The 11,676-nt window shown below is 42.2% G+C and overlaps 1 protein-coding gene across 5 annotated transcripts in view; it reads right to left on the bottom strand.

The window, feature by feature from the left end:
* The window catches only part of Nhsl1 (NHS like 1), a 271,008-nt gene that overhangs the window by 141,505 nt on the left and 117,827 nt on the right, over positions 1 to 11,676 (bottom strand). For 2 of the 5 annotated variants that reach the window (XM_008822040.3, XM_008822039.3), the window contains exon 1: positions 5,383 to 6,061. The exons of the other annotated variants lie outside the window; for them this stretch is intronic. In XM_008822040.3, coding sequence (XP_008820262.1) covers positions 5,383 to 5,584 — 202 coding nt within the window. In that variant the 5' untranslated portion in view covers positions 5,585 to 6,061. Of the gene's footprint in view, positions 1 to 5,382; positions 6,062 to 11,676 lie in introns of those variants that run through there. 5 annotated transcript variants of the gene reach the window in all.

Below are 11,676 nucleotides of genomic sequence, written 5' to 3'. Positions count from 1 at the left end.
GGAGGGGAGGGGAGGGGAGGGGAGGGGAGGGGAGCACTTGGAAGTCCAGGGAAGAGCTGAAGCAGTGACTACATAAGGGCGAACAGGTGAGTATAAGCAGAGTAGACCCTTAGGAGATAAATTAGTAAGACTAGGGGCTGGAGAGATGGCTGGGTCATTAAGAGCACTGGCCATTCTTGCAGAAGACCCGGGTTCAAATCCCAGCACCCACATGGTGGCTAACAACCATCCGTAACTTCAGTCCCAGGGGATCTGACGCCCTCTCCTGACCTCTGCAGGCATTGCACGACACAGGTGTACTTATATACATGTAGGCAATACTCATACACATAAAATAAAAATAAAATATTTTTAAAAACAAAAAAACTACTAAGACTGCAGGGAACTGAAGTATTTGATAGGAAATACTGTCATTAAAAAAATTCTACTTTGATGGAAAATATTATAGTTTGAAAAAATTGAAATAACATGGAAATATATAACTGTAAAAAATGGAATACGAAAGGCTAATAAAGGTATAGGACCTTTCAAAATTATTTTAGGTCTATTTGTAAAGAACAATCTAAAACCTTTCATAATTTAATAAAGACGTCTCAGTGTAAAAAAGCAAAGATGATTCACTTCCAAACTGAAGCCCGGGCAGGAAGCGCCTTAGTTTACTATCTAAGACAGTTCTCATCAACTAAGTAGGCATATGAGTCTCAAAGTAAGTCCACAAACTTTTAAAAGTTAATGAAGGGAAGACAGTAGACAAAACATAATTTCAATAGAATTTCCACAATTTAATTACCCAAAAGGTCATTTTTACAATAAAACAAGACAGTGAAGCAACAGAGATTGCCAACTTCAAAAGAAGAAAGGAATGAATGAGCTGTCGAAAGAAAGAAAGAAAGAAAGAAGGAAAGCAAGAAAGAAAGAAAGAAAGAAAGAAAGAAAGAAAGAAAGAAAGAAAGAAAGAACCTATCAAAGGTCAAGAAAGGGCAGTCTCAGTGGACCAGATAAAATATTAAGTGGCTCTCTCTGTTTGCCCCTTTTATAGAATGTAACCTTCAGCAGTAAGAAAGAACACAAGACATTTGAAGTACTAAGAATATCTGTCTTACCTCTTTCAATAAGATCAAAATCCAACTAACCCCTTTACCGATGTACAGAGTGACCCTCCGAATAACTAAGACTTGTTCCTCTAGTTTTCACCACAAGCTTCGTGTGCTACTTTAACAATATTGTGCAATATTTAGACTCTCTTAATGTCATCATTATTCAAGTCACATAATTTTTAAGATATTTTACTATAAAAAAAGCAGTTATTTATATGGAAACAGGATCTTGAACTTGCTGCTGTTGGTCCTTCAAATCATTTTTCTCCATTATAATATCTGAAGTCATTACTAATCTAATTGTACACATGGAGCCCGTAGCAGCTCTCTTATGAAGAGGGACATTGGGATGTTGAATAACTTTACATACAGCTCCTACACACAAGAACTGATTAACTGGTATACAAATAACTCATTATCCCTTATGCCTATAAAGGCCATCCTCTGGTTTGGGGGTGTAGGGCAGGATGTGCTAGGGATTGAATCCAGGGCCTCATTCCAAGGATGTACTCTGCAAAGAGTTGTATCCCAGCCCAACTTCTGAAGCTGCAGGCAAGGAGGGAGCACTGAAACCATGAGTCAGATTTGAGAATGTTTTTAAGATGAAGATAAAGTCCACAAAGAGAGAACAAAAACATTGCTTAAAACAAGGCTTTGCATATCAATTACTCTCTGTATCTGCAGACCTGCCAATTCCAGGGTAATCAATCATGCTTCTCCCAATGAGAAGACACCCCCATTGTTACCCTCACCCATTGAAACCCAGTTTCAAGGAGTACAGAATGAATGGTCATTAGTTTTCCTCCAGAACCTTCCATAGTGCCAGGGAAGAATCACTCATGTTTTCATAACTGCACATGGAAACCCCGCTTTTTACTACACAGGCATGGAATGAAATCACTCCTGATTCACTGCCTCTCCTACTTAAGACACTGTTTCACATCCTGGTTTTTATGGTTAATTAAGTTGAAACACAGTATGCTTCTGAAGTGGGTCATATCACAGTGAGAACACAGAGCTGCTGTTACCTATTCATTCTTACTTCCCTAAGTACAAATGCTAGCACAAGGGAGTTATGAAACTTGTTATGTGCTGTGAGAAAAGCAAAGTACAAGTGCTTACTGGTGATTGCTTTAGACCTATTGATATGTATCTTCTGGTAATTTTTCTTTTTTTAATTAGGTGTGTGCCTGTGTGAGGGTGTGTGCACGTGAATGCAGGCACCAGCAGAGTTCAGAAGACACTGTTAGATTCCCCTGAGCTGGAGTTACAGGCAGTTGTGAGCTACCCAACATGGGTGCTGGGAACCATAACCTGAGCCATCCCTCTAGCTCCACTTCTAGTAACTTTTTAAACACAGGAAAGATGCGTATCCATCACTTCTAATCTTATGAAAAAAATCTTTAAAGAAACCTTAAGGTATCACTTTTTCATTAGTTTCTTAAGTACAAGACGTTAAAGGCTAAAGCTATGGGCTTGAGGCACTGATCCACATCCTCAAAAGTAACCACATAAAAAGTTGTATAGTGATTGCTACTGACCAGTAACCCAGCAGAGAAACATATTATAGAAAGACCTCCTGTTTTGTAAAAATGAATGGACATGTTACACAACTTACTATTCATCTGATAGCAGGGATTCGGTGAGCTAACTGTGCTCAAGGTGTTACTTGGCGACAGTGGTCAGGGAACCTACAGCAGTCTGGCCCTGAAGCAGTTGGGGGCAGGGACAGGTAGCTGTGGAACCAGGCTTCCCACCACGGAGACCCTATAGGGTGCAAGACTGACTTTCTAAGTTACAGTCGCCCTACCTATACCTGCAAGGCCTGAAGGTAGTGGGGGAGGGAAAGGACAGCAGATTGTCTGACACATGTACACATTTAAAAAAAAAAATGCTCACGTTGGTGAGGGTTGAGTAAAGTAAAAAGAACCAGGCTTCCCACCACGGAGACCCTATAGGGTGCAAGACTGACTTTCTAAGTTACAGTCGCCCTACCTATACCTGCAAGGCCTGAAGGTAGTGGGGGAGGGAAAGGACAGCAGATTGTCTGACACATGTACACATTTAAAAAAAAAAAATGCTCACGTTGGTGAGGGTTGAGTAAAGTAAAAAGAAAGTGCTTAGTTCCTAGGTGGTCTGGGAGTCTGACATAGAATGCTGCACATTCCTATCAGACCAGTGTGTCTTCAGAGCACTTTTACTTGTGACCCTGTCCTGATATGGTCCTTGGGCACCCTTCATACTGACTGGTAACCCTTGCCATAGATTCAGCTTCTTTGATGTTCATCAGAATAAAAACTCTAACCTTGCATAATTTTCCTTAAAGAAGTTTTCTCTTTTGATCTGCCAGAGTAAACAAAGGTCATTTCTATATTTCTCCAAAGGAAAGAATTACATGGAATAAAGACAAACTGTTATAACATGCCCCAGAGACAATACATCAAGGATGAGAGCCAATTTTCTTTTGTAAGTCAAATGTGGAAACAGAATAGTGATTTTTTTTTTATGTACAGACAGTTTAAGGATTTCCCCTAACTCCATTTGTCAAAATGGTAATATTTATTCACATCCAATTATTTCTAAGAACCATGTCAATGCACACACTGTCATATACCTCCATTTATCTGTGGGAGGCTACTGTACCCCTGACTCCAAGAAGACATAAAGGGCACAGTCTTTTGTGTTGCTACATAAACAAGTCCTCCCTTCCCTTAGAAGTCATCCTTGCCCTTTACAATGATTTCTTTATTTTCTACAACTCAAGTGTATAGTATTTGCTTCTCTCCCCAGCTAAAACTAAAGCATACAAATTCTGTCTCTTTACCTTTAATGTTAATTTAGATGAACCATCTACACAGTGGATGTTCTAAAGGCACATGCCCACATGTGTAAAACCTTAAACAGAAACTTGACAGCGGCTGAGTTAAAGCCAAACATGTCTGAGAAGCCACCTCTGGCAAAGGCCAAAGGAATCAAAAGTGCACTCTCTCCCAACCACAGCACCACTATATCCACCCTGTAAACATTTTTGCTTCAAACATTACGGCCCAATCACTGACCAAAACCACAGCTTATTCCTGATTTAGAAAAGTAAAGTTCACAGACTTAAACTACACAGCGCCTGCCCGAAAGCACAAATGTCTTTCCAAAGCCTGGTAATTATGCAGTGTTTAAACTAAAAAGCCACGTTTCAAAGTTGAGTATCAGTGGACCACTGGTGACCACCTTCTTGACACAATAAACTGACATCCTCAAAGATTATGAGTGAGTCCCTCCTGTGCCACAGTTTAACAGAAAGGCACAAACAGTTCAAACACCTATTGTCCCTGAAAAAGGGCTGTTTAATTCTAAGTCTGCACAGATTAATCATGTAGCCATAAGAACACAGGTCACTTGATTCTCTCACATTTCTAGTTTGGATTCCCCAAAGAGGGGGAAGGACAGGTCTCTGAGAGATTGGCAGGAAAAGAATGTAATAAACAGGTTACATATAACCCTCCAATGTGTAGAAGGCTCCTTTTCAACACACAGGTAGTGCTTCCTTCCTGGGTTTGGTATAGCATCTACTGCAGAGACCATCTCAGAGCTTAACAATTCAGTTCCTGCAGCAAACATAGGCAGAAGTCAGAAATCCTATATAGAAAATAGAGAGTGTTAAGAAATAGGGAATTATTCCCCCTTCTCACGGCAGGACTGCATTTCTCCTTACCTTTTAAAGGGATAAAATACACTAATTCTGAGAACAGACACCAACACTAGACTGAAAAGAATCTTGATAGAAATCCAAAACTCTTTTTGGCCAAGACATCAGAGGTAAACCCCTCGTGTGTCCATTTCCCTCCGTGTTACATCCCAGCACCTCAGGCAGTCACAGAACTCATTCATCTTCTTAGAAGAGAGCTGCCAAAAGACCATCCACAAATCCCCAAGTTTTCTCAGTGCAGGTTCAGAAAAGAGTTCATGGCCTCACCCCAGACTATCACCATCTGTGATGATGGTTTTTCATTGAACATTACCAAGTCTCAGGAGCGCAGGGGTTGGGGAAGGGTGGGAGAGCTCCACAGGCAAACAGTTATTTATCCCATTTGGAAGGATACAGTCTCAAACTGAATCTAGTTGGAGAGGCATTTTTATTTTAGATATGTTAACAAATATATGATGTGGAATTCCAACACAAAAACAAGAAACTAATGGGTAGAAAAGATGACAAGAAATCATCGATAGAAACAAAGAATTCTATAGAACAAACTTGGAAAAAAATGCAAAAAAATATATATCGAGTCACCTTTTCTGGGCTGGGTTCTGTATTTCCAGTTTTCATCATCTGCTTCCACCTGCTGCCCACAAACCGACAGCTCCCCATCACTGCGAAACAGCCTCTTTGTCTGCCTGGACAGGGAGGAGAAATTTATCCAACTCATAGCACGTGAGAGAGAGCCGGGATTTGCTTTGAGTCTGAAGGAACCTGAGGAGCCTTCCTTTTTCATCTTCTTTCACATCAAAATCCTCTAGAGACAAAGGGCAGTCCAACAAACAAAAAGCTGGCTTTTAAACATTGGCCAGGTTCTTGAAACAAGCCTGCTTCTTCCCACTTATCCAGACAATGTTGAGAGTCCGGCAGGCATTCTGCTTCCGTGTCCCCGATTAAAAGGAAAAGCAAAATGAAAGATTAAGAAAAAAAAAATTTAATGGTTTTCCCTAACCACACTGTAGAACCCAATTTCTGGCGAGGATGTGCACAGGCAAAAAATAAAAATAAATACGATCTTTAAAAAAAAAAAGCAGAGTGATCATTTCAGGCACACTTGTCAGGACTTTGTGAAGAACAGTCAAGGCACCCCGACTCTTTGCTGTATCCCTAGCATCCCCAACTGTAATCCTACACCTCTCCAGGGCATCTTTCCCCGCAAAGGCAGAATGCCAGGCTTCTGGTATGCCGGGAGCTAACTCCTCACCCTGCAGAAAAGGATCCGGCGTCACCAGGCCCCCAGTTTAAAGTTCACCCACACAGGTTACTCGGGAGAAATCAAAGGGCTCCGCTCTCTTGCCCCGGCACAGGGCAAAATCATAAACCGCCCACTTGCCCTCCTTCCCGTCTGGGAAGCGCTCCCAGCCGCAGGACTCCACAAACAATAAAACAGGCTGCGTGGCTATTGCTTGGATTACAGAGTAAGCTCTCCTGTGAAAGATGATAGGCTTGCCCGCCACTGAAGGCACCTCATTGGAGAGAGAGAGCCCCGCCCCTCCACAGACCATACTTCAGTGGCAGCTCAAACTTCCCACTCTTGCAAAGCAATGGAAATGCAAGCCTGTGTTTTCGAAAGCAGAGCTCTGCAGATCACAAAAAGAACTTGGTAACTGATTATCGAACCCACTTCTGAAAAGATGTGATTGTGGTAAGGGGTGTTAATGCAGTTTATAGTTCACAAACGGCATTACTAGGTAGGTTAAGGAATGTCATGATCAAGGAGAGTGAGCCAGTAGCATTTCACTTCCGGCTTTAGGCAAAGGTGAAATGCAGCAGTGCTCGCACCTGTTCTGCCTCCCTGCTCGCCAGCAACAGCCAGAGCCTGGGGCCAAGCTGGCCTCCTCAGCCTGGTCCCTGAAGGAAATCCCTCTCTGCCCTTGAATGGCCATCCTATGAGGGGGTCTCAGCTGCAGACTCAAGCCCCTAGCCTTCTCGGCAAAGTACCTAGAGCCCTATCTTGCAATGTATTTGGATGTAGCACTTCCCTCAAGGGCAATGTAATGCCTTAGTTCTGGGGGTGCAAAAAACCCCGAAACTTTCTACCACAGAGACTTGGGTCACCATTCCCAACCCCACAGCAAAACTCAGAGAAAGTCATGTATACTTGAAGGGGAGAACTGCCATATTAACACTAGCAAGTTTGCTGGAAAAACTGCTTTTTTAAAAAGTTCTAGACGCAGGTCTTTCTGTTGTACATCTATTCTAATGTGTTGGGACTATAAGAAAAGGCTCTACAAGCTTACCAGGCCTGAGATGTTTACTGAAGAAGTCACAGAATGAAGGGCCTTAGAATAGTCAGTTCATAGGACAGTCAGTTCTTATACCACACCAGCGGAAGACACTAGGACTGAAGGGCTAAGTGACAAAACAGTACAAATATATGGCACCGACAAAGAGTTAAAAGCTAACGGGTCCTCAAGAGATCATGTAGCATAAATCCTTCAGTTACAGAAGACATACATGCCCAGAAAAAGTGAATGACTATCCCATGCCAGCCAGTAACACGGACAGGGAGTGGGTTATGTCAGACATCACTAGGTCAGAGTTCCACCTCCACTCTGGTGTGTGGGGCCTGCTTCAGCTCCTGGTTTACAATAATATGTCTACTCTGACCATTATTACAAAGGCAAAAATTATGTAACTGTCAGATTCAGTTTATGTACACTTGTAATCCTAGCACTCAGAAAGTGGAGGCAGGAAGATCAGGAGTTCAAGGTTATCCTCAGCTACATACAGACAGTTCAAGGCCAGCATCGGCTACATGACCCCCGGGGGCCGGGAGGAGAGAAGAACTGGGGAGAAAAAGGGGGGGGAGAGAAAGGTGAGGGAGAAACTGAAAGAATTTAATTTGAAAAAAAAAACAAAAACCCTACCAGAAAATATCTAAGCAAGCACCCTCAATGCTGTTCAGTACTACAGCGGTTTGTGGGACACCCCCCATATGTATCCCTGCTCTCTGAGAATCCACGAACCCCAAACAGTGAGTGCAACTCTCTGCCACCTGCTGTCTGCACCTTGCAGCTGCATTTGAAGCTTAAAGATCTCCAAGCTTCATAAGAACACCCTGCTGTTCTGGATACACCAGAAGGACAGCTGAATTCCTTTCTCAACAGGGCTCTTAGAGTGTGTGCACATACAAGAGCATGGGGACGCTGGGCTGCTGGTAACCAGTGTGTGCTTCTCATGGATCCCCAGCTCTGTACACATCCAGGAAGGAGCTAATGGAAGGTCGAGAGTAAACTCACTGCCAAGCAATCAAGAATAATAACTGGTTATTATTCAGACACAAGACTCAAGACGCTCCCTTGAAGTCGGTTATATTTATTTATTTATCACTTTGAAGATGGCTGAAGTTATTTGAAAATTTTAATTTTACCCTAAATGTAGACAAAATAAGAAACTGGATTTCCAGAAACTGTGTTCCTATATAAACCACAAAATGAAATGGATGCAAAATAGCCAATCCTCCTTCTACTGTCAATGTGCCTAGATTATTAATTTTTTGCTATACAAAGAAAGTCACATACTTAATGTACTTTTACAACTAGATCAGACTTGCTGCTTGCCAAGAGCGAATGCAATGGTTCAGCACTAGAAGACACATTTAGTTTTATTATTGCTCCGTGTGGACTCCAGTTACCTTAGAAGACCCTAAGTGGGCTGGGTGAGAAGCCACTGTACTCGTTCCAATTACATTCATACAGCAACTACCATGACACACACTTTACTCACCTGCACTGTCAGGCCAGGAGTTGCACATATCCACCACAGTCAGGCTATGGGTACTCTGTACCGTGTACTTTACATATAGTATTGATAATCTTCACAATACTGCTGTTGTAGAACAGCCCTGCCTTTAGGATGTCATTGGTTTTCTCAAATAGCTTTTGTCATCATCCTCAAAGTCACAAAACATTTTCATTTAACCATTTTCTTTCCCATGAAAATCTACAAGAGAACACACCGCACTCAGAGCTTTTAAACAGGCTTGCTGAACAGATTTGATCCCGCTCCTCACTGTGCTGGGTTGTCCCATGTCCTCTCCTGCCATCAAGCTGTCACACTGCAACTTCTGCTGTCATGGTATGTGCCAGTACTGTTCCCTCCTACCACTCTGCCATGGCTGTGCTTCAGGCACTGGAAAAGCGGGCAAACAAGCTTGCTGAAATTACATGTTTAGTGGGAGTCTGTGAGGGCTCAGAGAATGACACACCTAGCTTTAGTATACAAGCTTTTTAGTGCAGCTGCCTCCCACCAACACCCTTGTCCTTTGCTGGTCTGATGGAAGCCCACGGGTCTGAACATCTGGATGATGACCCCTGGACAGATCTATAGCAAGCTGATGATTGACTGTCTCTTTTATATTAGTCTTAGCCCTTGAGGTCACTTACCTACCACTACTAACAAAACTAAAAGAAATTATTTCTGGAATAATTTAATAATACATTAAGCAAAAGTTTACTGCAAAAACTTTCCTAGGGAAAGTTCTTAGCATGATCTTCCTGAGTTAACTTTCCATTAATGTGGAGGGATTTGTTTGCTACCAAGAGTTAATAGGGGTAGGCTGGATACATTTGGAATCTCCTTGCCAAAAGACACAGTATTTCATGCGTCAATATACACTAGCATCCTTAAAATAGAGTGTACTTCAAGTCAAGTTTTAGATTTAATAAAAATGTTTAAACCTGACAGGATATAGGATGAGACAAACCCTCTACCAATCAGGCGTGAAATTACTCTACTTGCCATCTGTATAAAATGCCAGCCAAGAGCAAGAATTCATTTCAAGTGCCATGAGTTCTTTTGGCCTCAAAGCCCTCAAATGAACACTGTGACTTCTAACTTCCATGTGTACCTCATCTGCTCTGTCAAAGCAAGAAGGGAAAAGAGAGGCCGCGCCCAGGGAGGAGAGATCAATAGAGAACAGCACAGTTGTTAGAAATGGTGGGCTTGGTTAGCCTGGCTGGGAATAGGGTGCCAAACTGAAGGCATATGAACAGAGACAAAGGGTCAGGGAGGTGTACACAGCAATGGAAATCACTTAAACTGTGTTCTAAGGCAGCTGGGGGAGGGGAGCAGGGCAGTGTGGCCTTATCACATTACCACCAGAACCTCCCAGACAACCGGCAGGGACCTTTCACTTCAGGGACAGGGTACAGTAGGTTTCCCAACTGTCACTCCTTATGAATAATTTAAGAGCAGATTTCAGTGGAAATATTTCTATGGAGTAATTTATACATACTCAGAATGAAAGTTTACCCCCAACATCTGAAAGTAAATGGTTTGAGACAGTTATTGCTTGATTGATTTGGGGTTTTTTATTGTTTTGAGACAGGGTGTCCTATAGCCCAGGCTGACCTCAAACCCCCTATTATTGCCAAGGTTGCCCTGGAATTCCTGATTCTAACTCCTGATTCTCCTATCTGTACCTGTCAAGTGCTGGGATTGTGCCAGTTATTCATATCTAAGAAACAAACAACTGCATCATTAACATCATTAATCCCACAACCATAAGCAAGCTCTCCTCAGTACAGTACATTTTCCTTCCTTTATCCACGCTCACTCACCACTGTGTCAATACTCAAAAGGAAGAAAAATCTGTCTGAACAGTAGGGGGTGACGGATGGTACATGCCTGTAATCCCAGCACTTAAAAGATAGAGGCAAGAGGATCAGAAGCTCAAGATCATCCTCAGCTACATAGGGAGCTTATGACAAGCCTGGGCTACATGAGACCCCCATCCTCAAAAAAATATTTTAAAAATACAAAATAAAACTGAAGAAAAGTATTGGGTGTAGGGGTGCATCTGTAACTCCAGCACTCAGGGAGATAAAGCAGGAGGATGACTTCTACTCCAGCCTAAGCCGAATGGCCTGGTTTTAGAGGCCATTCCTTCCTTTCTATGAATGGGTGGTGTTCTCACACGGCGAGACTAAGCACACCCATTTGTCTACTGTTACAGGGTCTGTGCAGTGGTGACTTCCATGCAGATCTGACACCATAAGCCTTAGCCACGCTGTCCCCATGGGATCACTTGATACAGGAGCAATATGGCTGTGGATCATCAGTGCAGTCAGTCCCTGAGGTGAAGCTCACTGCAAGGCTTAACACCAGCACTGCAAGGCAGTCAATGAGCAACAAGGCCAAGTCTGTACCCAGTTTAACCGAGAAAACATCCATCATGCAAGAGGTTCAGATGAGAAGTTCTCCAAAACTGAGCATCAACATTGAGCTTCTTCGGATCAAAGATCAAGAGCAAAACTTATTCTGAAATAAGTAGATTCTAAACAAGTTTTTAAAATCATGACTTCATGGTTCTCCATACCTTTCCAATGGCCTCTGCAGTAGTTGTTATAGTTATTAATTTTTTCTACTTCCTCAATCAGCTTTTTGCAAGGCTTGTTAAACACATAAATCATAAGAAATCTTATTAAAACACAGGGTCTCATTCAGGTCTAGGGAAGGGACAAAAATTCTGAACTCCAAAAAGCAACCAGATGATCCCAGTACACCACCAACCTTTGAGCCACCATGTCCTCTGAGGACAGGGACATCTTGTAGTCCCATACCCACAGTCACATTTATACAAGGCTGGCCTAAGGGTGAGTGATAGAGCCATCTATTCATTGTCATGATTTTTCTTCTGATCTTATGTTTCAAAGCAAGAACATAGGTAGGTCTTCATGGTGATCAATACTTTATCACCAAATCTCAAAAAGCGAAAGTGAAATTTAAGCTGGCAATAAGAACATAATCTGAATTAAAGAGGAAATAATAAAATTTCACTGTTCATATAGTTATACTGCTTCAATTTTTTTTTTTTAAAAAGGG

The sequence above is a fragment of the Nannospalax galili genome, unplaced genomic scaffold (assembly GCF_000622305.1).
Source record: "Nannospalax galili isolate Female #2095 unplaced genomic scaffold, S.galili_v1.0 scaffold186, whole genome shotgun sequence".
Classification (NCBI taxonomy): Eukaryota; Metazoa; Chordata; class Mammalia; order Rodentia; family Spalacidae; genus Nannospalax; species Nannospalax galili.
The sequence above is the reverse complement of the archived record's forward strand: the minus strand, read 5'-3'. Positions and strand labels throughout refer to the sequence as shown.